The sequence below is a fragment of the Phaethon lepturus genome, unplaced genomic scaffold (assembly GCF_000687285.1).
Source record: "Phaethon lepturus isolate BGI_N335 unplaced genomic scaffold, ASM68728v1 scaffold5259, whole genome shotgun sequence".
In the NCBI taxonomy this organism is placed as follows: domain Eukaryota; kingdom Metazoa; phylum Chordata; class Aves; order Phaethontiformes; family Phaethontidae; genus Phaethon; species Phaethon lepturus.
The window spans coordinates 1,089-28,066 of record NW_010561089.1 but is presented as its reverse complement, the minus strand read 5'-3'; the positions used below and the strand labels follow the sequence as shown (position 1 = coordinate 28,066).

Here is a 26,978-nt window from a genome sequence, read left to right as displayed (position 1 = left end):
GGCTGGCGGCGCGTTCCTGGCCGCCGTCCTCGGGTCGTGGCGTTTCAGACCGTGCGCCAGGCGCTGCCCCTGGGGTATGCTCAGCCGGAGCGGCTTCCCATGAGGAGTTGGCCTTCTCTGGTTTAGATTTCCTATTTGCTCTGTGTTTACCGCTAAGTGGGGAGCAGGCCTAGGGGCGGGCGGGGAGGGAAAGCGATCTTCATTTTCTTAGCATTTTCCTGCTTCCGTGCTGTCTTCTGTTCTTCAGTACTGTTTTCCCCTCTTGTGCTGGGATTTCTTTAGCTTTTAGAGAGCTGGATAAAGAGCTGTCTGCTTCTTATGCTGTAGGCACTGGCATAAAATGTAGTAATTTCACTGGAGAGCCTCACTCTCTGGATTCCTTTAGGGCCAGCAGTTCAGAAGGTTGCCTTCCTAGGTGGTAGGCACCGTATGGTGCTTAGAAAAGTAGTTGTTGTTCTGTGTCTCGTGCAGATGGAGGATCTTGTTCCATCGCAACCTGTTGTCACTAAGCAGTCCTAACAAGTTCTCTTCTCCCTTCTCAGGTATGGCCTCACAGCTGCAGGTGTTCTCCCCTCCGTCAGTATCCTCGAGTGCCTTCTGCAGTGCCAAGAAACTGAAAGTGGAGCCCTCTGTCTGGGATGTTTCAGGACAGAGCAGTAGTGACAAGTATTATACCCACAGCAAAAACCTTCCAGCAGCTCAAGGGCAAGCCAGCTCCTCTCATCAGGTAGCCAGTTTCAGCATCCCTGCTTACGATCAGAACCTCCTTCTCCCTGCTCCTTCAGTTGAGCACATTGTGGTTACGGCAGCTGACAGCACAGGCAGCAGTGCAACAGCATCCTTCCAGAACAGCCAAACCCTCACACATAGGAGCAACATTTCTTTACTGGAACCATACCAAAAATGTGGATTAAAAAGGAAAAGTGAAGAGGTTGACAGCAACGGTAGTGTGCAGATAATTGAGGAACATCCACCTCTCATGCTGCAAAACAGACCTGCGGTGGGTGCTGCGGCCACAACCACCACGGTAACCACTAAAAGCAGCAGTTCCAGTGGTGAAGGGGATTATCAGCTGGTCCAGCATGAGATCCTGTGCTCCATGACAAACAGCTACGAGGTCTTGGAATTCCTGGGCCGAGGGACGTTTGGGCAGGTGGCGAAATGCTGGAAACGTAGCACGAAGGAGATTGTAGCCATCAAAATCCTGAAGAACCATCCTTCCTATGCTAGGCAGGGCCAGATAGAAGTGAGCATCCTCTCCCGCTTGAGCAGTGAGAATGCTGATGAATATAACTTTGTTCGCTCCTATGAGTGCTTTCAACACAAGAATCATACATGCCTTGTATTTGAGATGCTAGAACAGAACTTGTATGATTTCTTAAAGCAAAATAAGTTCAGTCCATTGCCCCTGAAATACATCCGGCCAATTCTGCAGCAAGTGGCTACTGCTTTGATGAAGTTAAAGAGCCTGGGTCTGATACATGCTGATTTGAAACCAGAAAACATCATGTTGGTGGATCCGGCACGGCAGCCCTACAGAGTGAAGGTGATAGACTTTGGTTCAGCGAGCCACGTGTCCAAAGCAGTGTGCTCTACTTACTTGCAGTCACGCTATTACAGGTAAGTACTGACAAAATGCTTGCTTTTATATGCTGTGCGAGCAAAGAAAAGCTGATCCTGTTGGGATGGTAGGGGTTTGTTTCTACAAATGCTTAACTCTTCTGCAATTAAGTCTAATACCATTTGAGGGGGGAGGAGGAAAGGATCAGCCTGTCAACTGTTCTGCATGTTTACTGGAGGTTTCTTCTGAAATTTGTATGTAACTAAATAGAACTGCTTTGTGAGTGTGACATAATATGCAGTCCAATACCTTCCTTTTACCCTGTGTTAGTGCAGTAAGTTGATTTTTACCCAGTCGCTAGTTTGTGACAATGTGTGAAGTAGGAAACTGGGGAAGCGGTATGCTTAAGTAAGCGGTAAGTAGTGCATTTTGGATTATTTGCCATGATCTGAAACTAGTCCATTAACCATGGTCGTTTAGAAGGGATAGAAGTCAAAGGGATGCCCATTTCTTTTTATGCTGTTTATTCTGGTTCTATCTTTGTCTGAACCCACTTCATGAGAACATGACTTCCTGTATCAACCCTTGGTAAGTCACACCTTCATTGAGACCTGTAGCTCTCTTAAAATGGGGATGAACTAGATCTCTGGTTCCCTCAGCAAAATGTAGAAATGGCTTCTACCCTACTCCCGTCTAAGAATTAAAAATAAACTATGGGCAAAAATGTTAAAACTCAGAAACTGTGTAGCTAAAGCAAGCTGTGCTTTTTCTTTCAATTATTCCTACAGCTTGGTTCTGTTAATAGTGTGTATTTCAATGTAAGTAGCAGTAGACTTCAATAAATGGATGCAGAAAGAACTTCTGGCATCAAAAGGACGTGAAAAAGTCTGTGCTGTGTGTCAGGGTTGCTCTCAGTGGAATGTGAGCTCACTTGATGCAAAACTTAACTAGTATCTAGTCCTTCCAGCTGGGACGAGACAGAGGACTGGAGACACTCCGCCCCACCCTGTGTCTCTGCCCTGTTTGATGTCTTTCCTGTCCTCCTGGCTTCAGTTTAAAGCCTTGGCTGGTTGTAGGCTTGTTCTGTTCGTTCCTCATACTCCCTGTACCTTTGCGCCCTTTGGTTTTTTTTTTTCTTCCCTCCTTCTAACAGAGAGTACCAGCTTTCTGTGCTGTTTCTTTCATGTGAGATAGACTTTTCTTAATCTATTCCTCATGATCTTCACTCAGCTTGTTGGCACCAACCTTTCAAATTCTAAACTATTGATTGTTATTTTTTGTAACACAGTTGTCTTCTATGTGCCGTAGCTCTGTTAAAATGCTCGCTGTTTAAAATGTGTCATTAATTTTGTTATCGTTGCATCGAAGGAGGTGACTGCTGATCAAGAATCTGTTCTATCTGACTTGCAACACATGTGAGCAAAGCAGTTTGGGGAGGCATATAGTGCTTTCCAGTTTCTGATATTGCAAAAAACAGATTTGACTGAGGCAAAAGCAGCAAGGGGTGATTAAGTATCTTAAAGGGACTGCTGGGAAGGAAGCAGTCTGCTTCATCTTTGTGTGCAGCACTGAGCTTCAAGCCACTTCCGCCTCCCTGATGCGGGGTGACTGACACTGCCAGAAAAGCAAATAACCTGAGATTAGATGGCGTTTAAGACTGTCTGCTTGACTGAAGTTAAGAATGCTGTGATATGGAAATCTAATATTTAGTGATACGTAATTCATTTAATGATGATGACTACTAAATGATGATTACTAAAATCCATAATCTAGGAACTTATGGAGATGGTGTAGAAACCAGCTTATTGTGGGAGAACTGGATTGCTTTAACCATATTCACATGAAATTAGTGTTCAGATGGGTTCTAAGTTGGAAACTTTTTCAACCTGTGTTTAATAAAACGGTATAGACTAATTCTTCATTTGGTTCTCTGTCAGCTATTAAAAATAAACTTCTTATTCACTTTTTTGTTTTTAGTACCTGTTACTGGCACTTATGTAAGCTCTGTCTCCTGTAGAGACATCTAAACCAGCCAAACTTGGGTACTGTAAGGTGAATTTTCTGATACGTAGGTATATATACTGTAAAGGAAAAAACCTTCCTTTATTAATTATGCTCAGTGCTGCTGGAGGTCGTCTTGTTCAGCAGCCCTGCTCACTCCGGCTTCTGATTGTACTTCTGGCAGTTGGACAACTTGCATCGGTCTCGATGACACTGCTGGAGCCATACACCCAGTTGGGATGTAGTATTGGGTTTGTTGCGGCAAGCGTGTTAAGGCTGAGGCAGGTTCCCTCCCTCCGCAGGCATTACTGCTGCCTCCGCAGTGTAACCCCAGTCAAGAAGGGCAGTTTTACATGATTGACTTAAAGTGTGACTAGAAGTGCCCATGAAGAATTCTTTGGCTCTGAAGGCAGGCATGGACTAGGAGCAGACTAACTGGCAGTCATGCTTCTATGCAGTGACTAGTTTCTGTGGCAGTCCTGAGATTTATTAGCAGTAATTCCTGACCTGAAAACCAGAGTATGTGCTTGTTACATCAGGTGCGGAAGGGTATGGATGCTTTTGTTCTCCCTGGGAAGGATAAACAATAGAAGAAAGCAGACAGCTTGCAGAAATGAAAAATCCCTGGAAAGACTGATCTCCCTACTGTTCAGAGAGTGAGGTTTACTCATGTCCGGTTATATGTAAGTACAGCCATCATGTGAGTCTTACTGAGATCCCTACCTCCTGATGTTTCCTGTGGGTCAGTGTAGAGGTGCCTTGCAAATTGAAGATACTAAGCTGAAGGACTGAACAATTTGAGCCATGAGAAGGTGGCGCTGAGTGTTGAGGGAACTTGCAGAGTGCAGAAGTATCTGTTTCTTACCTCTGCTTTGGGCTACATGACCTACTTCTGTCCCAGTCATGTTGGCCTGGGAAGCAGCAGTGCATGCTGCCAAATCTAACTCTGCTTGCTAATCCAGCACTGAGTGGTGATCGTGTTACTCACTGCATTGCTAGTTGCAGTTGTACAAGCTTCATATTACCATTATTCTTCACAAGGGGGAGGGCTGAAGACCCATGTGTAAACATGGTGTGTTTTGAAATGCTAAAAGTAAGTCTTGGATTTTTCCGCTGCTGCTGTGAATTCTCTCTCTTCTGAGAGTGCCTGAGCGTATTTGCCAACTTTGGAAGCCAGAGTTTGGCAAGCTTGTATGCAAAGAAAGAATGTTGTTGATTTCTATTTCAAAGAGCTTAAGATCCTAAAATCACTTTAGTCTCTGACAGTCCAGCTATGAAAGTGACCTCTGCCTGTTGTCCTGTTTCAACTCACATACAAGGCTGCTAATTATAGCGGTGTAAAAGGAGATGAGAGAGATTCTGATTTACCATCTCTGTCCTGCAATCAAAATGAAATCAGGTAGCTTGTGAGAAGTTCATTTATTTACATTCAGGGAATAAAATGCATAGAGTTCAACTTGCTATCATTTTGGTATTGAGGTTTCAGAATACCTGATTCTATTCCAGCGTGTGGTTAAAGAGTAACAAACTATCACATCCAGCCTTTGTTGCCACTAATCTCTCTTTCCATTGGAATTGGTGGGATTTTTTTTTTAATGTGCTTGTGAAGGATTAGCATGCTCTGCTTATTCCACAAGCCACTTATATTTTAGTTTGTTTGCCAGTCCAAACCAAGAAAACTTACTCATGCAGCGTTCCTTATGTGACAGGTTTGGGTCCTATCTGAATTGGAAATTCCTGCATAAGTAGGATAATCAAGAGGATCAATACAGTTTGTTGATGATGACTAGTAGACTAATGGCACAGGGGGTTCTGAAAATCCCATGTGAATGACTGTGTCATACTTGCTTTGCTTGTGAAGACCAAAGTACCACAGAAATGGTTTCCTCTTGTTTGTACCTATTAGCCTATAGAAAGTTGGATCTATTCTAGCATAGACATTCAGCATGTGAATATCAGATATTTATCATATTTGCATATCATTTCATATTTTCACGTATGCAAGACCATTCCAAAGTCAACTACTGCCAGGGATAAACAAACAAGAAGGTAGAAACATATCAGTGTCAAGTAGAGCGAGTGTCAGAATGTCTTAGCTTAAATAATCTATTATTCTGATTACTAAAGGTATATCATGGCTCTGTTTTGGGGGGGACCTCAGACGTAATAGAACCACCTCCTTGCTTTAAAGCGGAATGATAGAGAATAGGTGTGACCTCACTGCAGCAAACAGCTGGTTCAGCTATGTATCTTTTTTGATGGATCTTGGGCTTAGGGGCACTGTGCCTGGGCAACTGGGATGAATGTGTTTGGAGACTGGCTAATGCTAATTGTGTAGTCACCTAAAACAAAAGCTGTATCTCTGTCACCATGACACAGAGGGTGATTTACTAGAGAGTCACTTCTTGCCATGTACAAACACTTGGGAGGTACATTCACATCGAACAGTTGGGGAAGGTGTCAGATCTATTGACACCTGTACTTTATGCAAGCCCAATTTTTTAGAATTCTGTAGAAAGATCAGAACTAATTTCAGAATCTTTTTTTAACAACAGAAATATCCACACTGTAACACAAGAAATGTCACCCAAGCCCTGGGGCATACTACCCCAGTCACGACCAGAAAATAGATAGCCTGGAGTTCAGGACTTTTCTGTCTTTGTGCTTGTGTTAGTTATGCATGAAGAATATCACGGTTTTTGTGTTTCCCTGTACTTTCCAGAGTAAATTCCCACACCAACTCATATGGTTTTTGCAGCACTTGGGTTTTATGCTGTATGCAAATGTACGTCCAGAATTTAGCCTGACAGAACAGCATCATTTGTTTCAGAGCTGTGTGTAGGTGAAGTGTTGTACTAAAACATCCTTTTGTGTTGTGAGTCAGTTCCAGACAGAAATCTCCCTGAAATTCCAACCTGTTGCAGAAGCAAACCCTGCCTGGAGTTTGAGTTTTTTTCAGCACCTTCTCGTAAAGGCTAGGCCAGACAGGTAAATTTTGCATTAGGTGTGGTTTGGTGCACAGAAACCTGTAACACAACCTTGCAAAGCAGTCACAATCTCCAGTTGTGTTCTGTCTGTTCATTTTAAACTCAAAACTCTCCCAACAAACCCTGTATGAAAACCCACTGATACAAACGGAGCAGCCCTCTGAAGAGCTTCCTTTTTCTGGCTCTGCAAACGCTGTTCTTTTCCACATGAAAACAGGCAGCCTTCTGCAGCTGGTTACCCGGGAACTTGAGACCTTCTTCTGAGAAAAGTCTGAGCACTGTTTGCCAGAGCTTTTCTTCCCAATTCTGTTAGGTAGGTTGTGTGCTATCTCAGGGATGCTTCACATCATACATACTGTCAGGTGTAATTAAACTGGCTACTGAAGGAGTAACTTCTTATCACAGTTGCATAAAGGCTGCCTAGGATTTGGAGAGCACCATGGCAATAAAGCTAGTCCAACCATGCCACTAAGTGATAAAAAAGTTGGGATCTGCTGGGCCGCTTGAGGAAAGACCACCTGCTTTCAACTGAATCACTTGGTTTCACAGAAATTTACTTGTGCTAGGAGGAGAGAGGGAGGAGTGTTATTCAGAGCGATTTATAGGAAAGAACTGCATGCTTTCAGAGTCAAAGATTTTGCTCTTTTGTTTTTGTTTTTGTTTTTTTGTTTATTCAACAGAGCTCCTGAAATCATACTGGGTTTACCATTCTGTGAAGCTATTGACATGTGGTCACTGGGCTGTGTGATAGCTGAGCTGTTTCTAGGCTGGCCTCTGTATCCAGGAGCATCTGAGTATGATCAGGTGAGAGCGTGTGGCGGATTTGGGGATGATCAAATGAAATCACGATCTGTGTCTGGACCCTCTGAACCCAAATTTCATCTAGTATAAATCGCTGTTGTCTGTCATCTTAAGTTAATTTTCTCTCTGTGGTATTCCTGTTGCCTGTCTCTCTCCCTTGTACAGGAGAGCACAGAGTTGTGTGTGTTTTAACTCAAGTTGAATGTAGTCATCCAATATATAGAGTCAATTTACAGTTAACCCCCTGTCTTCCAAACCCAAAAACTGTTGAAATACCTTCCAGTCAAAACAGAAGTGAGGTGTCTGTCCTGACTTGAAACGCCCTCTATAATTTCACCATGAGGGGAGTTTTTCCATGTAGAGACAGAGCAAGCCTATCATTCCTGTCCTGTTAATACCTACAGCAGCCCTCATTTTTAATGCAAAGTGTGGGCCCCAAGCTGTCTCTGAAATACAAGGGCAAGAGTCTGAAAAGGCATCTTGAACTAATTAGTTCTTTCTGTGCATACTTAGCATTATTACCTGGGCTAGTCAGTTGCCTATAAAAGGACAAAAGGTCTATATGAGATGTTTTCCGAGAGTAGCTTTTCCACTGTGGTTTTTATGGTAGTATCTTGTTACAATGCTTGGTATAGTTTTCCTTATATGTGGAAATTTATATTTTCCTTTATGTGATTAAAATACATGAAAATACATGAAAACTTACTAAATTTGAAAACTTACTTGTGTTGTATCTTCCCAGCGCTGTAAATTTCCAAAGGAAACAGAGTGGTACCTTAATGAGCAGGATGAGTTAGAAAATAACTGAGGTACAGCATGGTGGTTTCCTTGCAGACTGAGTTTTGTGTAATTCTGAGAACCTTATCTCGTCATGTAGGTGGGTGGGGAGGAGGTGCTTTTTTCCATTGCTTAATAGGCAGGGTTTTGCAGTCCTTTGTGAGGCAGCATGAGGTGTGACTTCATGTGGTTGATTTTGATATTGGAATTGCCCTTGAAAAATACATACTACATGCTTTCACATTTTCTGAGATTCTTCAACAGCAAGTAAAAGCTCAGGCAGACCTTGAGAGGACCTCTCCAGGAATGAGTTCATGGGTTGGGATGGGATTTACAATTATTTTTTGAACACCCTTTGGCTGTAAAGCAAGAGTTAATGTCTCATAAAAATTATCTGAACGGTTGTGTAAACAAACAAATACAAAAAATACTCACCTGCAGACACTTCACATCTATGCTGGCATAAATGAAAAGCAAGTCAACAAATTCATATGTATCACAAGCTATAACAGTGAGTTAAGTGCCTTGCAGTGTTCAGCTGTTTTGGCACAGTGGAATAGCAGTAGTTTTGCAAATAAGAAATGAGACATGCTAAAGGACCTGTAATTGATAATGCAAACAAAGCCTAGTTACCTTAACACGGTGTTTCCAGTCCTTGTTTTATAAATCAGACTTATTAGGGATTTTTTTCTTAAACTCTTAAATAGACTCCTTTGAAGGGAGAGTCATGACAAGGGCGGTGTCACATTTCTCACCCTGCATCTTGAGAGCAAATTAGCAATTGGGCAACATTTGGAATATTTTTAAAAGTTTATTATTATGTTTTTTCGTAACTTGCTATTTTCTTTCCATTTGAACCTACCTTTTTATTTGTTAGCTCTTTACCAGTGTCTTACTGATACCGTCACAACTATTCAGGTGCATTTTGCAAAATTCTGAGCCATTTTTTTGTTACGTGTAAAGTATATTAAATGTTTTTTAGGATGTAAGAATCTGATTGTACTAGAGGTTTGGTCTTGCTTTCTTGATCAGTGAGAGCTTTGCCATGACATTATTCTCAAATTGTGTGCCCAGAGTATATGTAGCCAGTCACAGCAATGTTGCTTGGATGCTTATGCCCTTAATTATATATACACATACATGATAACTTCTGTGGTATTTTTTCTCAAAATGTGTACTTCTTACATTGCTGATATTAAACTATTTGTGTTACTTCATCCATGTCTCAAAAGCTTACAGTCTGGTCATATATTTGGGTAAAAAATATTTCCATAAAATAAGAATTATGTATTTAAACTCTGAAATTTCTGTGGATAATATGATTTTAAAAGTTAAGTGTCCTTATAAATACTTGAGATAGTCTCTTTAATTTTCTGTTATTTGGTCATTCTTTATTTACAGGTCATTTTCCATTCTTTGTGGACAAACCTAGCTGATAATTACTTCATTAGCTATGAGTTCTTTGTATTGGGAGTCCTAATTCTTTTAATTTTCTTTCTTAGATTCGTTATATTTCACAAACTCAAGGCCTTCCAGCGGAGTATCTTCTCAGTGCAGGAACGAAAACAAGCAGGTTTTTTAACAGAGATCCAAATTTGGGATACCCACTGTGGAGGCTAAAGGTTTGTCTGTCTGTTTAATTCCCGACTCTGTTTTCATAGAATCATAGAATAGTTTGGGTTGAAAGGGACCTTTAAAGGTCATCTAGTCCAGCCCCTGCAATGAGCAGGGACATCTTTAACTAGATCAGGTTGCTCAGAGTCCCGTCCAGCCTGATTTAGTTAAAGACGTCCCTGCTCCTGTCATTGTTTTGTTCATTGAGGACTTGATATAAATTCACACTTAGTTTTAGTGTGCTGTGAAAGCATTCTGAGTGAAGACTGGATTTGAAATGCCATGCAAACATAGCTGACTTGTGTATTTCATTTCAGAAACTGTACAGACTGCTTGGTACTCATCTAACAATAGCAGCTGTGCATGATAGTACCAGCAAAGAGTGGGTGTTAAAGTAATTGAGATAATGGTTACTTATTATGGCCTGCTCAGTCTTGAAGTATGTCATCTTGTTGTCATCTCCTGACAATACAAAGAGTAAAATAGGGAGTATTTCATGATGGTGTTTGTTAGTTTAACAGAAATCTATTTCTGTATTGGTAGAGGACAGGAAGGAATCAGATGTATACTTCATTTGCCTTTAAAGCTGAGCAGCAAAAGGAAGGGGATTTTGCCTTTCTTCTTTGTGAAAGAGGGATTTAAAATATTTATAGCCTCTTCTCTTCCTAAATCAGAAATATTCAGTTCTTCTGGTATTAGCACTACCTAATGAAGCCTTGAAATGAAGTCATCCTGTTGTTAATTCAGTTTTGCAATGAATGATTGTTCTAGTTAAGGGAATGAGAACCCATGGCTGTTTTGGTTTGGCCTGCTGCAATGCGATTTGTCTTAAAACTGGCAAAAGATTACCTGCCTTGGCTCTTTTCTTGCTGCTTTTTCTTTATTGATATGTGGTCTCTCCATGTATATTAACAAATGCTTCCTTTTCTAGACCCCAGAAGAACATGAGTTGGAGACAGGAATAAAATCAAAAGAAGCTCGGAAATATATATTCAACTGTTTGGATGATATGGCGCAGGTGTGTGGAGATCTTGTAACACACAGATAACTACCATAGAATCTTTGGGTTGGAAGGGACCTTTTAAAGTCATCTAATCCAACATCCCTGCAATGAGCAGGGACACCTTCAACTAGGTCAGGTTGCTCAGAGCCCCGTCCAACGTGACCTGGGATGTTTCCAGGGATGAGGTATCTACTACCTCTCTGGGCAGCCTGGGACAGGGTTTCACCACCCTCATTGTGAAAAATTTCTTCCTTCTATCTAGTTGAAATCTGCCCTCTTTTAGTTTAAAACCATTACCCCTTGTCCTGTCACTACAGGCCCTGCTAAAAAGTCTGTCACCATCTTTCTTAGAAGCTCCCTTTAGGTACTGGCAGGCTGCAATAAGGTCTCCCTGGAGCATTCTGTTCTCCAGGCTGAACACTCCAGCTCTCACAGCCTGCCCTGATAGGAGAGGTGTTCCATCCCTCAGATCATTTTTGTGGCCTCTGGCCCGGCTCCAACAGGTCCATGTCTTTCCTGTGCTGAGGGCTCCAGAGCTGGACACCGGACTCCAGCTGGGGTCTCCCCAGAGCGGGGCAGAGGGGCAGAATCCCCTCCCTCGACCTGCTGGCCACGTTTCTTTGTATGCAGCCCAGGACACAGTTGGCCTTCTGGGCTGTGAGCGCACATTGCTGGCTCCTGTCCAGCTTTCCATCCACCAGTACCCCCAAGTCCTTCTTGGCAGGGCTGCTCTCGATCCCCCAGCCTGTATTGATACCAGGGGTTGCCCCAACCCATGTGCAGGACCCTACATTTGGCCTTGTTGAACCTCATGAGGTTTACACAGGCCCATTCCTCGAGCTTGTAGAGCTTGTAATTAATCACATTCATTACATAACATTATTCGTATGTCTAGAAATGAGGCTCCTGTGCCGGAGCAGTGCTTTTCCACTTGCTGTTGAGAACACGCATGTAGGTTTGCCATGGTGCCAATTTGCATCAGAAATCACTCTATTAAAGACTGTCAAATGTTAATTATGAAGCTGTTAAAAATTTCTTGTTTTTTCTTACACCTTGAACCAGTAAATGTGACAAGCGTGCTTAGCCTGTTATCACTAGAAGTAGTCAAGCAGTAGGAAAGCTAAGCCCCTCCAGATGCATTTGTAGGATTACAAAGCCTCTTGGGCTTTGGAAATATTGACAGGAACTATGTTTTATTTTTTCAGTCTATTTTCAGAGGTCAAATGAAGGAATATCTGAGTGCTTTTAATATCATGAGGCCTTGAATCTTAAATATATTGGTCTCAATTTTCTATTGCTTTTGTACCTGTATCATCATTTTACATCTGTATACAGAATGTAGAGTCTTGCCATTCTGATTTGCTAGCCCCTTGTAGCCTCACACAAAAAAGGATGGCATATTGCCAGGCAGCGGAGAACGAAGCCAGGTTGATATCTGTTGAACAAGCCAACTTCATGTTGACGTGAGAATTCCATGTGCAAGTTTTGACTTCCTTTTATAGAATGAACGAGGGAAAGGTAGTGTGTTAGCACTGTAGTACCTAAAATTAAGCTGGCTAAGAGACAGAAATGCTTAATAAATATTTCTGCATGATGTGAAATTTCTGAATTGTTAGGTAGCAATTAATTTGATGTTTGTGTGAACTACTCTTATTTTATTTTCAAGGTGAATATGTCTACAGACTTAGAAGGGACTGACATGTTGGCAGAGAAGGCTGACCGAAGGGAATATATTGATTTGTTGAAGAAAATGTTGACAATTGATGCAGATAAGAGAATTACTCCACTGAAGACTTTGAACCATCCATTTGTTACAATGACACATCTGCTGGATTTTCCACACAGTAATCAGTAGGCTTCCTTAGATTTCTTGTTTTGTTTCAGGAGGGCTTATTGGAATCACAGAATAGCACTTTTCTGCTTTCTGTCAGTGCTGTTTTCTGCAGTTTCTGGCTGATCTGGAAATAGTAATGGCATGTATAAGGAATGGAATGTTCATAAGCTTCCTTTTCATGTTCTAGGACATTCTTTGTTGGTTTAAAAAAAAAAAAAACTTAAACTTGAAGGCATGTACATAAAGTTGGGAATCTGTCATGTCTCTCGTGCTGTTTTTACATATCTGATATTTTCCTTCTGTCATTCTGTTTCAGCGTGAAATCTTGCTTTCAGAATATGGAGATCTGCAAACGAAGAGTTAATATGTATGATACAGTCAATCAGATTAAGAGCCCATTCACGACTCATGTTGCTCCTAATACAAGCACAAATCTGACAATGAGCTTTAACAACCAGCTCAATACAGTACACAATCAGGTATAGTATCTTTTAGATGTTTTATACTAATCAAGCAAATGGAGTAGTCTAATTTTGTGCCTTCAGGCCAAATCCTGTTCTGAAAAATACTATATTTAAATTGCTTCCCAGAATTTGTAGTCTTGTCTTGAAATTTAATTTTCCAAAAGTCAGGCCAAGGAAGTCTCATTACTTCACCTAATCGTATTTGCCTGTCAGTTCAGCAACATAAGTAAAGTTGGTGCAATTCATGTTTTTTCTCCTATGTTGTCTTATGCCTTTTTACCGGAAATCTTTTCCTGGTGCTTACCTTTATAGTATAATACTGATGGTTCCTGTTGTTTGTTTTATAACAAGTACAAGTGATAAAGCTGATTTACTTTTCTTTCCCTTTTTTTACTTTACTCCTGCTGCTACTCTTTCCCTGGCAAACTCGGACGTCTCACTGATAAACTATCAGTCTGCTCTGTATCCATCATCTGCAGCACCAGTTGCAGGAGTGGCACAACAGAGTGTTTCCTTGCAACCTGGAACCACCCAGATCTGCACGCAGACTGACCCATTCCAGCAAACATTCATTGTTTGTCCCCCTGCTTTTCAGAGTAAGCAGAAAACCCCTGTGTATGTACTGTGGTTTCAGTTAGGTAGAAATGAGAAATTGTAATTTGCACTAAATTGAGAAAGTACAGAAGACCACTGTGCATGTCACACAGTGCTCTTGCATCAGATGTAAGTGCAGAATCAGGTCTAACGTGTAGACAATTTGGTTCTCTTCCAGGTCATACTTCATGCTTGAACAGGTGACAGTATCTTGCCCGCCTAGGTTGCAGTCTTCATCTGGTGGCTCAACCAGTTTTTCCCCCCAAACTGAACACAACAGCATTCCACAGAAAGCAGTGAACAGAGGAGCCAGACCTATCTGAAAATAAGAGAGTGTTGTGCTATGTTTTGTATGCCAGGAGTGAATATCTGGTCTTTGAGTCTCTGTTCTCAAGTACTGATGCGGCTATGTAGTTTGCAAGCAGCAAATTATCACAGGTTGCAAATAAGTGAGGTTAGCGCAAGCATAACTCTTAATTCTGAGAGTTCTCTATGGTTATATCTGGATTGTGTTAGTATGGGGGCTTATATATGAAGTGGGAACTGATAGTGTAAGGTTTGAACTTCGACTCAAGCAACATAGAATTAGATGTCTGTGTTCTCTGTTTCTGAACACAAGACTTCAACAGAGCCAAGCTTTTGAGGACTGGTTGTCCATCATTGCCCTTTGGCACACCAGGACTGCAGAAGTATTTATTTCAGCTGGTGTTTTATTAGCACGCTTTTGTCAAAGGGAACAGCTTTTCTTTCTCTTCAGCTGACCCTGTCTCCTGCCCTTACCTGGTAGGAATTTGATTTTGGAAAGAAACTAAAAAACAAAAGAATAATAAAGCAGCTTAGTGGTGATGTATTCTTGTCCTCCACAGCTGGACTTCAAGCAACTACAAAGCATTCTGGGTTCCCCGTGAGGATGGAGAATGCTGTCCCAATTGTACCACAAGCACCTGCAGCGCAGCCACTGCAGATCCAGTCTGGAGTTCTCACACAGGTAACAAACAAACAAACAAAACCAAAAAAACCCCATAGAGTTAACTGGAATTCCTACCACCATCCAGGAGAACCTGACTGCCCCTCTGGTGTTGGGGTGAATGCAGGGGGTTCTTGGAACACTTTGAAAGGTTAAATGCAGATCGCTTCTAAGACAGTGTTTTCTTGTTTTGTTTTGTTTTTCCAGAATATTTAAAGTCTAAACTATTTGATGTCATGTGCCTCCCTGGTTTTAGGAGTTTGATTTAGTAATGGGAATAAGTATGTCGTTTTCAGCTGCTAAAAAAAAGGCTGAGTTTTTTCTCAGGTGTACACTGCTTTAAAGGTAGTGATGTATGTTTTTGCCTACACTTTAACAATGTGGCAGCAAACTTCAGAATAAATAATTTCTGTGAGAAGTGAGATCCCAGTAAACAGAAGTGGCAACACAGATTACTCATGTTAAAATTTCATCTTTAAATCAACGATATTATTTCTGAATCCTTCTCAGTTAGTTACATTGTTAGTGTGAATCAATGTGTAGTGATGACATACCTATTTGTTGTTTGCAGTTTAAACAGTATGTGATAGCAAAATTCACAAATTCTAAAAAATGGTATTTTGAACATCAGTAATGTGTCGTAAATTAAAACAATTATTTCCAAAAAATAATGCTTTAATATGTAGCGAGTGCCCAGTGATTCACAGGTTTTATTCACTGAAAAATTGTAATTGCCTTTATAATTAAGTGCACTTTTATATATTGCATAATTTTAGTTTCTGCTGACATGAACACATACTTTATTAGTTTTACTGTCCAGGCAGTGTATTCTACTTACTGACATACTTGTAGAGGAGTAATTTTTAGATTGTTCAGGCCAAATAATTTTGGTGGCATTCTGTGATCTCTGGTTTGTTTAGCATAATTATACAAGTAACTGTATCGAAAAAGCAGAATACACTAGAAGGAGGCCCACCTGAATCCAAACTCTGCTCTTCCTGAGATTGCAAATTGTACACTAAGAATCTAGTTTTAATTAGACATTTGATGGACTAATATGTGTCTTGGTAGTTTCATCACAGATAACTTTGCTCTTTCATGATACAAAAGACCTGTCATGCCTTCTATTAAATCCTTTAGTTTATCTTTTTCCAGGAGTACTGTATGTGAATTTGGAGGCACAATAGTAAATGCTGTGTCCTGCTAGGGGTGCAGTTTGTGTTACGGCTTAGTGCAGTATATGTAGTGTAACTTGCTCTCTGGGACACAGTGAAGTATCAATAGTTGAACACTATATCTCATTTTTACTTTTTAACTGTGTCATTGGAGAGATCCTGTTCCCAAATTCCCTGTTCCTTGTGTTCCCCTCAGGGAACTGCTTAGAGGAACATGCTGGAGGGACTGGGTGTTGGTTTCACTGCATCCATTACAATTCTGGAGTCTGCTCAAGCACCGTAGAATGCCAGTGAGGTGAAACCTTTTCTGGCCCTATTGCTGAACCCACTTATCCTGCCTCAGTACATGTGTTTCACTCACTGCCTGATCTACATTTCAGGGAAGCTGTACACCACTAATGGTAGCAACTCTTCATCCTCAAGTAGCCACCATCACGCCGCAGTATGCGGTCCCCTTTACTCTGAACTGCGCAGCCGGCCGGCCAGCGCTAGTAGAACAGACGGCTGCAGTACTGGTAATTGCCTCCCTTGATTGTGTTCACTAACTGAGTTTTTGTTTTAACTTAGACTTGCAGAGGGCATGGAAGCATGTGCCATCTTGTGGCTGTGTTCTTGCTACATCTTAATGTCTTGTTGTTTTCCTCCCCAACATTGCTGAAGCACTGTCTGACTCTGACGTTTAGTGTGGCTCTGTAAAGAATCCAGATCCATTGACTATTACTTTTCACTAGCCTAGTATTATAAAGCTCTTCTAAGCTATACTGTAGAAGAGTTACAATTGTTCTTGTTCTTCACTTACTATCCTGTCTTTGCCTTTTGATTGTTGAATATAAAGGAATCAGTCTTTAGCTTGACTCTGCTACAGGTACCTGGATGGCCAGAATTTGAACTACTTGGCAAGTTAGCTACATATTTTGTTTTCAACATGTGTAAAGCTGCTTTGCATGTAGAAATGTTTCAGGTCACTGAGCACAGGCTAAAATCTCTAATGATAGCAAATTCTTTAATGTATTGCTTTAGCAGTCGATTTCTCTTAACCTCTGTTGAACATTGACAGTTTTCTGGCCTTCTGTTATTTATAGACAATCACAGGTAGCTTGCTTCATCCAGATAAAGGCACCGTACTTCACAGATACTTTCAGTTCATATGTATTTCTTGGTTGAAATTAAAGGTGAGCTCTAGTATCCATAGTGGCAATAGCTAGCTTTTAGGCTATTTGGAATAATTTTTAAAAAGGATGGGGAAGGGAATAAACACACTGTTAAGAAGCATATGTTTTCAAAATTGTCCTCTTCTGTATTCATTTGGCACCTGCATGAGAACAACTTTGCAAGTGCCACGAAGAAGTCATTGTAAAACTCCAGAATCAGATCAGTGAAGCTTATGAAAACATTGCAGTGCACTTAAGTGCTGGTATCCTCACATGTCTTTCAAAGCACATTCCATTATGTGAACCATGTTGTTTCTTGTGGCTTTGAAGTGGTAGTTTGAGTGTCATTTTCTTCCGAGAGGGAGACCTATGCTGAAGTGGAATTTGCTCGACTCATACCTGTACTGAAATTACAACCCACTCACTTGAGTTCTTCTGAACCAAGTTAACTGCTCCCTGTTTCTGAGGAGGGGAAGGCAGGAGAGCAGGGTTCTCCTGGGTCACAGCTCTGAGCTAACAGACCCAGGGACGTATCTCCTTTCCTCCTCATGATTTTTGATTGCTGAAAGGCTGCAATCTGGGCTCTGAAAACAGCAAGGGCTGACTGTTGCAGAGCTTGGAACACAAGTGAGTTCAGTGATGTTTTCAAAAATGTATTTGGGCTTTTGATTCAACAGGCAAATTCTATTCTCCTGTGTATGTGCAGTGGACTTGACGTTCAACTCCTCTGTACAGCAGTGGAGATCAGAGCCAGCTGTCTCCAGACTATGAGCCTGGATTCTGAGTTTCTCTGGAGGACTTACCGTTTCTGTTTGGATTCTGGGAGACTTTGGTGTGAATTTTCTCACCTTTAGTGCTTCTGACACTTCTCCCTTGCTGCTTCCCCTGAGTTTGCATTAGCCATTTGCTAAGCTTTGCATATTTTTGTCCTTCCTCTGTCAAAACAGTTCGTCGCTTGGAAGGCCCGATTTCTGCCTCTCATTGGGAATTTATATCTTGCTGTATTAAACTCTCTGCTTTGTCTTGTGCAGGTGTTGGCTTTTGGAAAGACGCATGGTGTGACTTTTAACATATTTCTCTTTTTTTTTTTTTTTTAATATTATTACTCTGCTTATGTTGGCAGAGGTTTTAGCAGTTCTCTGCTTTGAAGGCTTCTTGTTTGGAACCAGTATTTGTAATAAGTGGATCTGTTACTTGCAGAAATACTTTATTGAAAACAGCAGGTATTTGCAGTTTAAACTGCAAGAGAGAGTGCCATGTATTTTCAAAATCTTAGAAATACTGTACTGCCAAATTTATTTTGGTTTTTGTTTGTGTGTGTTTTCCAGAAAAAAATGCATTTTGTCAATTTGGACAGGAACATTGATAATATTAATGAATTGAAAATATTTTCATGTATTTCCCTTGTAACTAAATGTTTCTCTCTGTGTGGCTTTTCTTAAATACTTCTGTTGAGGTGGGGAGAATTTCCACAATAACAGTCTCAGCTCTCTCAATGTGAGCCCTGTAAGGCAGGAAAACAGAAAGGACCAAATTGGCTTCATATTTTGGAATCCTCCAGCAGAGCAGTGTGCATAAACTTACACACAGAAACAGTCCTGAACACTCATGCTGCATCTGGCAGTACAATACCTGGCTGCATTCTGCAGTACAATATTAACAGACTTTTCCCCAGGTGACATCTGTGATACAAAAGGTTAGCAAAGTGTCAGGGGAAGTTTGTTTCTCTGGTTTTCTTCTTCTCTTACTGTACTGAGACCTTTTGAGAAAGTGCAATGATGTGCCGTTATCTCTGCAAGCTAACAATCTACACAAGTGCATTTATTGCTTGGAACAAATCTCTCTCTCTCTCCCCTCTTCTCCCCCCACTGATAGGAACTGAGGTCTAGTGAACCTGTGTATTTGTTTGTTGTTTTGCAGCAGGCCTGGCCTGGGGGAACACAGCAGATACTGCTTCCTTCCACCTGGCAGCAGCTCCCAGGGGTTGCTTTGCACAACTCTGTTCAGCCAGCGGCTGTGATTCCGGAGACGATCGGCAGCAGCCAGCAGTTAGCTGACTGGAGGTAGGGATTCCACAGGGTCCAACTCTGTGCTGAATGGAAATACGTGCCATCGCAGTACTGCCTGCAGTGCACAGAATTTCTTCCTTCCCTTCAAAATCACACAGGGGCTCGGTGCAGCTTGCAGTGCCTGCAGGGTAGTCATGGGATTTGGGTCTTTTTATTTTTTTCTACCCCAGGAATGCACATGCCCATGGAAATCAGTATAGCACTCTCGTGCAACAACCATCACTACTGACCAACCATGTGACATTAGCTGCAGCGCAGCCTCTGAATGTTGGAGTTGCTCATGTTGTTAGGCAGCAGCAAAGCAGCAATGTTCCAGCAAAGAAGAACAAGCAGCCAGCACCAAGCGCAGCCAAGTAAGGCTTCCTTTCCCAGCCCTAGAAAGACTGTGGGTGTGTTTGTGGAGGTTGCCTTTATGGTGTGAAAAACTGGTCTTATGATCACAGAGGCACTGTCTGTGTAACTTCTTAGTGTGCTACAGTTGCTTTTAAAGATGTCTTGGAAAAAGTCTCTGTACTGTAGTCACTGATAAAAGTCGTATTACTGAGAGTGCAAGGAACGTGGTTGACCAAGTGCTTGACTGTACTGGTCAAAGCAGGTTTTACACATTCAGGGTGTGTTGGTGGCATAGCAACACAAGTGACAGAATTGACATCTGTCTAACAAGGGGTAGCAGGTTTCTGGCAGTGTTCAGATTAACCAGTCCTGTTCGGAGCATCACTGAGCGCGCTGGTCCCTTCCCAGATGCGTTCTATGGTGCTCTCCTGTATGAGTGTCTGAGATTCTCTTTGTGTATTTCAAGATATTTCTTCTTGTATGTGTGCTCCAGCCTGCTGGAGCCTGGCTCTTCTTAATGCTGGTGCTAGTTTGCCCCAGCCTGCGGACATGTAGCTGAATACTGCTTTAATTTTCCTTTAGGCCCAGCTCAACTCTAGAGACTGTGCCCTCCCAAGTTTACTCACTCATTGGGAGCAGTCCTCTACGCTCCACCTCCTCCTCTTCCAACGTGCTCGTCCCAGTGCAGGAGCAGCACCAGCCCATTGTGATCCCAGACACTCCAAGCCCACCGGTCAGTGTCATCACTATTCGCAGCGACACTGATGAGGAAGAGGACAGCAAATACAAACCTGCCAGGTAGGAAGTTCATTTAGGCAGCCAGTAGCGATTTGTCCTGAGGTCAGCCTATCAAGCAGAGTCGAGAAAACTACATGCAAAGCCCTGGCTATGCTAAGAAGCAGTGCATAAGACAGGAAATTTTGCATGATGTCTGCTGTGCTGTTTGTATCTCTAGTTAATCAGAATTTCATCTGACGAAGGGAGGGTATGAGAATCCAGGGGGAGATCTCCTGTATCTTGTAGGAAAAGCTAGAATGTTGCCCATTTGTGTTGTGTTTTGTTTTGTTTTCCCCCCCTGCAGTTTGGGTATGAAGCAGCGATCCAATGTCATCAGCTATGTTACTGTTAATGACTCCCCTGATTCCGACTCCTCCCTGAACAGCCCCTATGCCACAGACCCACTTTCCTCTCTCAGGAGTACAGGCGGTGCCCTGGAGCTGCCGAGTAGAGGAGCGGCTGACAGCTCCAGCTCTCGGACTATCATTGTGCCGCCATTGAAAACACAACTCAATGACTGCATTGTAGCTACCCAAGCTTCAGGTAGGTATGCTTTCATAGGTTACTATGCTCAGTAATTTTTGCTGAGGCTGAGATGCCCTCTTACCCCTGACAGCTTTGTCCTCACAGTTTTGGACTATCTATATTGGATCTTCATCAGCTTTAGTTTCCACATGTGCTGTTCTGAGAGTGCAAGCCTTGGTATGTTTTGTTTCAGTGATAGATTTACCTGTCGTACATGTTGTCTGCATTTAGAACAACCTGTAAAGATTCCCGATGTCGTACAATTTGTTGTACAATCAGATTTTAAATCGTAATTGAAGAAAAGGCTCTGTTACGGAAATAGCCCCTGTGCATTCTTTGGTTACCTAAGCTGGTCATCACAGTGCATAGCGTGTGAGAGGGAAGAATGGACTAAGCTTTTGCAATCTTTTCAGGCATCCTGAGCAGCACCAGTAAGACCAAGCCAGTGGCCTCTGTGAGTGGGCAGTCATCAGGATGCTGTATAACACCTACTGGGTACCGCTCACATCGCGTTGTAACAAATGGTGCGCAGCCTCTCAATCTCAGCCAGGTAAGCACTGTGTGACTTTTGCTGACCTTTGAACATGGTGCTTTAGAATTGCTTTAGAAACACTATGCTGTATGGCAGAGAGAATGACTTGACTGAAAGAGGATCAAACAAACGTCATTAATTCTTTGAAGCTGATTCTTTCCTGTGTCTGTATAGGGTAGGATAAACTCTGTAGGGAGTAGAGGTGAAGCTTCTCAAGGCAAAGAATTTGTTCCTCTGTCAGAGGGCAGGAGAAGGAAGCACGGCTATGTCCATATTCTTTCTTTGTACTCCTAGTCACACCTGTCTTGCAGTGAGTCAGTCTTGATGTTCGGGTGGGAGACCAACAGCAGGATCCAGCTGTTTTATTAGTGGCATTGAAGGCACTCAACAGTATGAGAAGATTCTTTTGTTCCTTACCCTCCTTCTCTAGATCTCACAGATCTCCAACCAGGAGATTAAGGCTGGACTTTGCCTCTCAAACTAGCAATTAGTACCTGACTTCCCTTGAAACTTTCAGAGATTGGTTTTGCTTTGATTTGTGTCACTACTGTTGATCTTTGAGTCAAGCTGTAGTAGCCTTTCCGAAGAGAGGAAGCGTTACACCTCCAGTTCGTTTCTGGCATGGGGACAAGACAGGCCTTGTCATGCTAAAATGGGCAGCCCTGCTGCCACTCTCAGTGAGGTGTGGAAGAATAAATGTGTGAGGAGTTCAAGGGCTGGGTCAGTCTTAGGACCTGCCTGTACTTGTACAGCTGTGTACTGTGGTACCACAGGTGTTGCAATTTGATCCTGTTGTAGAGGAAAAGTATAACCTTTGTCTCAGTGGAACTGCAATAACCCTTCTTAAATTTATGTGAGGGTTTCACAGAGCTGGGAAGGGAGGATCTGCAGAAGTGTCAGTCCTGCAGCTAGAACAGATGTGTCAATTGGGAGGCTCTGCTGACCCTTCCTTCCTCACGTCCTGTCCACTGCACTTTTCCCTGAGGACAGGCACTAACCTTATTTACTTCTTCTCCCTGCAGAACCAGCAAACAACAGTGCTGGCCTCACAGGAGAGAAGTGGAAATGCTGTCCCACGTAGGCAGCAAGCTTATGTGGCACCCCTCACGTCAACTATTTCTCAGGCGCCCTACACGTTTCAGCACAGCAGCCCAGTGCATCCCCACCTGGCAGCAGCAACAGCAAACGCACACCTGTCCAGCCAGCCACATATGTACACTTATGCTCCAACCACTGCTGCAACACTGGGCTCCACCACCTCCATCGCCCACCTCTTCTCCCCTCAGGGCTCTTCACGGCACACCACGTACGCTGCCCACCCTAGCACACTTGTCCACCAGGTCCCTGTGAGTGTTGGTCCAAGTCTGCTGACTTCTGCAAATGTTCCACCTGCCCAGTACCAACACCAGTTTGCTCCCCAGTCCTATATCGGTGCTTCCAGAGGATCTGCTATTTACACTGGATATCCGCTGAGCCCTACAAAGATCAACCAGTACTCATACTTGTAGTTCCTAGTAAAGCACTGTCCTGCAATAGGCCTGAGAGATTGGAGAAGGATTTCAGGTGAATCTTTACCTGGTAATGACTGCCTGGTTTTTGTTTCTCCTCGATCTGGTTGTATGTTGTTCAGAAATGTCTCTAGTGAGTTCAGTCACTAACTGAGCAGCATGCTTTGTTACCAGTACAAAGATCACTAATTAAGTTTTTAAAATTTTACTTACTTTTTATAGATGCTTTTAAAAAGTTCATGGTCACGTTTATTTAAAATTTTTCTGTTGTGCTAATCAAAAGGGGAAAGAAAATCAGTGTTTTGGAAGACAGATCCTGATGACTTTTTTAACTTGTATAACTTAATAAGACTAGCAGATTATATTTTAGCAGCTTGCACAAATCCATATTGCCACTAAAAATGTAATGCGTGTTTATCTCATGTTGCTGGGGCAGTTTTAAAATCAAGTTTAACATTTTAACATTTGTTCTCTAATTCACTTTGTCTATAAGAAATTGCTGGTTCTGGAAAAGCCATTACCTCGCCATATATGTTACTGTCAAATTTTTTTTGTTTACTTTTCTGCTTTGTTTAAGGACTGGTAAAGGCAGCTGCCGTGTACTAGCGACGATATATATTCAGGAGTCTGCGTAAACCCTGAAATCTTTTGTTTTCTTGAAAATTCTGTCTCTCCATAACACAGCTGAATTTTTAGTGCATTCATTGCAGAATTCTTCTAAGTTTTTCAAACTGTATTCAAGATCTCACTGTGTAACAGAACTCAGCAGCTTTGTCAGGATGCTGTAGTCTCCAGTTGAGAATAAATAGTGCAGCATTGCTCTAAAATTTGGTTTCTGCAGCTTATTAGATACTGGCCCTATTACGGAGCTGGATTCCTTCACAGAAGCACAGGGCTTTTCTTTGTTCTGTTTTTCTTAATAATTTTCCTCACATGATTCATTTAGGAGGGAGTTGAATTTGAAATACAATGAAACATCACTGTATCGATGTGTACAGCTTTTTATACTCCTGTGTGCGTATCCTCCTGGATATGTCAACAGCTACTTTAAAGCGCTCTTAATAAGACTTGTATACAGTAAATGCATGTAGGAATTGGGGGGCGGGCGGGGGAAGAGAAAGAAAAAGAAAAAAAGAAAAAAAAATCCAGATTTTAAAGTTTATTACTGAATTTAAAACTATTTTAGAAGTTTTGTATTGGTGGTGTTTTAATATTTTACATAAAATGAAATATGTACATATTGATTAGAAAAATATAACAAGCAAAACTTCCTGCTAACCCCAAATGTTCTGTCTTTGTAATCAAAATGTGTAGTGATTATACTTGAACTCTGTACTTAGTGTTTGTCTAATTCTTAAACGTTCCTGGGGATGGAATTGATGTATCCTTTGTATTTAAACCAAAATGAATTGATTCATGTTGGAATGTATGTGATATAATGCAATGGTTAGAGCTCATCACTGTAGCACTGAGAGAGGAGTAGAGCTTCGTGAGAGAAAAGGATACCTTCTGATTTGTTTTGCACAGGTATGTGTGATGAAGAGTTGTTTGGTGTGTCCCCTTATTGTAGTGCCTTAAATGATGATGTAGTGTGACTAGAGTTTACAGTGAGCTTGCCTTATGAGGGACCAGCAAGCCCCCGTCGAATTGAAGCAATTCACTAAGCTTATCACAGCAAGAACAGCAGTATGTTGCATAGGTGCATTGTTCTCAGTTTTAATGCTATCATAAAAAGCTACGTTTTTGTTCAGAGCAAAGCGATGTTTCCTTAAAGCTTTTCCTTGAAATGGCACATGTACTGTTAGATGTCTGTCAGTGCATTTCGAATAGGGTAGTGCTGGGAATGCATTGGAATGTTTAGTCTAATATTGCAGAAGTGATTAAATATGTGCAATCACTTTTCATTAGATTAGTATGGTGTTACCTTCCCCCACGTTAATAGCAGACATTTCTTGTAAAATATTGCTAGCTTGGTGATAGAATATTTATACCAAAGAGAGCCTGCTGTAAGCACATAATACCATTAAAAAGTTTTATAATGCTACTGCAAATGTGGAGTTGTTGGGAAGGTTTGTCAGCTGTAGCCCTAGTTAGTGTTCAGAGGAAATACTCATTTTGGATAATCAGTGCAGTTTTTAACCTACACTTTGTTTTCTTGGGTCCCTCGTACTAGGAATTATTTCTCATCAGTGCATAGATTAAGTATCTTGTCCAAATGGATGATAAACTGGCTTGAGTGGTCATATTACTGCAGCAATAAGAGGTTTTGGTAACCTTGAATCCCAGTTTATGTTCCGTCCCAGTGGAAGAGAGGCCAGTTCTCTGACTGGTATGTGACAAGTGCAAGAGTCATTTCTGAAATTCCACATTATTGATAGAAGAAAGTCTGGACTGACCTGAAATTGGTGAACTGTTAAAGGTTTGGCATCTCTTTTGACAGAGGGATCAAGGACTTGGGAACTGGACAGTAGTATTAGCGACATTGTTGTTCAGTGTATTTTTAGTCAGAGCACTTCTGTAAGTGTGCAGATAACCAGCCAATCTTGCTATGCCACATCACTGGTGTAAACGATGCTATTTGTTGCTGTAGGCACTTTCTTACTTTCTTCCATATTCCATTGCTTGTGTTCAGTACTTGCCTTGAGATACCTCTTTGGTACAGAGTTGTGCCTTTCCATCGGAAGGCAAAACAAGCTCCAATTCCTGTGTTTCAGGAAAATTTTACTCCCTGTTTCACAAACAGTAAAGTGTTTTCCGTGAAGTCCTAACAGGAAAAAAAGACCTCTAGCAAAATCTGCTCATAGTTTTGAGAACTTGCCTGCTTCTCCCACAAAAAGCAGATTAAACCTGATCAAAAGTATTCACAAAGCATGGTGTCATCTTTTCCACTGTCCAGGTTTCCAAAAGTATTGGAACAAGGAGGACGAGATGGAAATTACATTGGTAAAATGAAACGTATTCCATTTAAAACAAGTTGTCGATTACCCAGAAATTTCTGTGATATACAGCATAAACCAAGCAAACAACCCCATCTCAGCAGGGCTAGATTTTCATCTTGGCGCTGGCTTCACAAATGTGGCAGATCCTGGTCTGGCCCCAGTATGTGTTGCCCAATTTAAGTATATTATAGTCTGCTCTAAGGAGATACATCCCTTCTTCCCATGCATATCCAGCCTTCAAATTAGGTTAAAGAATTGACACTCCCCTTATTGTCAGAGCCACTACACATTTTGTATTAAAAAAAAAAAAAAAAGAGCTATCTCTGGATAGAAATTGGAGTCCTTTAATTATTTTAAAACTAGTTTGGGATTCACCTTTTGAATATTTGATAACCGTGGTCCCATCTAGAGTCTGTGTGATTCTTGAACTGTTAAATCAGTTGTTCCTATTACCTGACCTGTATTTGCAGCTGTGATAGCCACTGCAGAGGCAACTTGTGAGGCTTTCCTGCTTAGCACCTAGTTGGTGCGATGCAGTAATTTACCTCTGACTTGGCAATTTATTTTAGTACATGAAACTAAATTGCTTCTAAATGACAGGATTGGCACAGCCCTGCTTTGTTTTTTTATTTAAACTTCTGAATGGTGCCGCATGTCCACATGGTTGTTTGTTGCTAAACTTTATATAATGTGTGATTTCAGATTCAGCTTGAAATATATCTATCTCACTACATGTAGCAGTACATTATATGTAATGTTAGTATTTCTGCTTGAATCCTTGATATTGCAATGGAATTCCTACTTTATTAAATGTATTTGATATGCTAGTTACTGTGTAAAATTTAACTTTCTTTTATGGTTGTGCTTTTCCTTTTTACAAGCCGCTAGATACAGGTAGTTTCTGACAATTACTGATCTATGTTTGTATTGCTGATGTACTTAGGGGGTATGTAAAAATCATTTTAACAAAAGAAATAGATATTTAAAAATTTAATACTAACTATATGGGAAAAGGGTCCATTGTGAAAACATAGTTTATCTTTGGATTCAATGTTTGTCTTTGGTTTTACAAAGTAGCTTGTATTTTAAGTATTTTCTACATAATAAGGTAAAAATGTAGAACAATTGCAATGCATCAATAAAAAGGGTTAATTTTCTGTACTCTATTTATTTGGTCACTTGCTCTATTGATGGAAAATTTGGTGGAAAAGCGGTTTTGGCATGTCCAGGATGAAATATCAGTAGTAACTGTTAAATCGTTTGCCGCTGGCACTGTGGTGCAACTGTACATTCAGCGTTATGCGTGCGATGCGAGATCCTCGCTGCTCGTTTCAGAAGGAAGGCAGTGCATATCACACGGTGCCGG

General features: G+C 41.5%; 1 protein-coding gene across 1 annotated transcript; it reads left to right on the top strand.

The window, feature by feature from the left end:
* The first annotated feature begins 544 nt into the window (after window positions 1-544).
* HIPK1 (homeodomain interacting protein kinase 1) lies at window positions 545-22,826 on the top strand. The gene is given in 15 exon segments (XM_010293864.1): window positions 545-1,620; window positions 7,230-7,353; window positions 9,630-9,749; window positions 10,673-10,759; window positions 12,411-12,595; window positions 12,895-13,086; window positions 13,442-13,638; window positions 14,503-14,624; window positions 16,159-16,293; window positions 18,850-18,992; window positions 19,169-19,351; window positions 19,920-20,129; window positions 20,413-20,651; window positions 21,047-21,183; window positions 22,188-22,826. Coding segments are annotated over 15 exon segments (3,636 nt in total). The 3' UTR covers window positions 22,674-22,826.
* The last annotated feature ends 4,152 nt before the right edge of the window (window positions 22,827-26,978 follow it).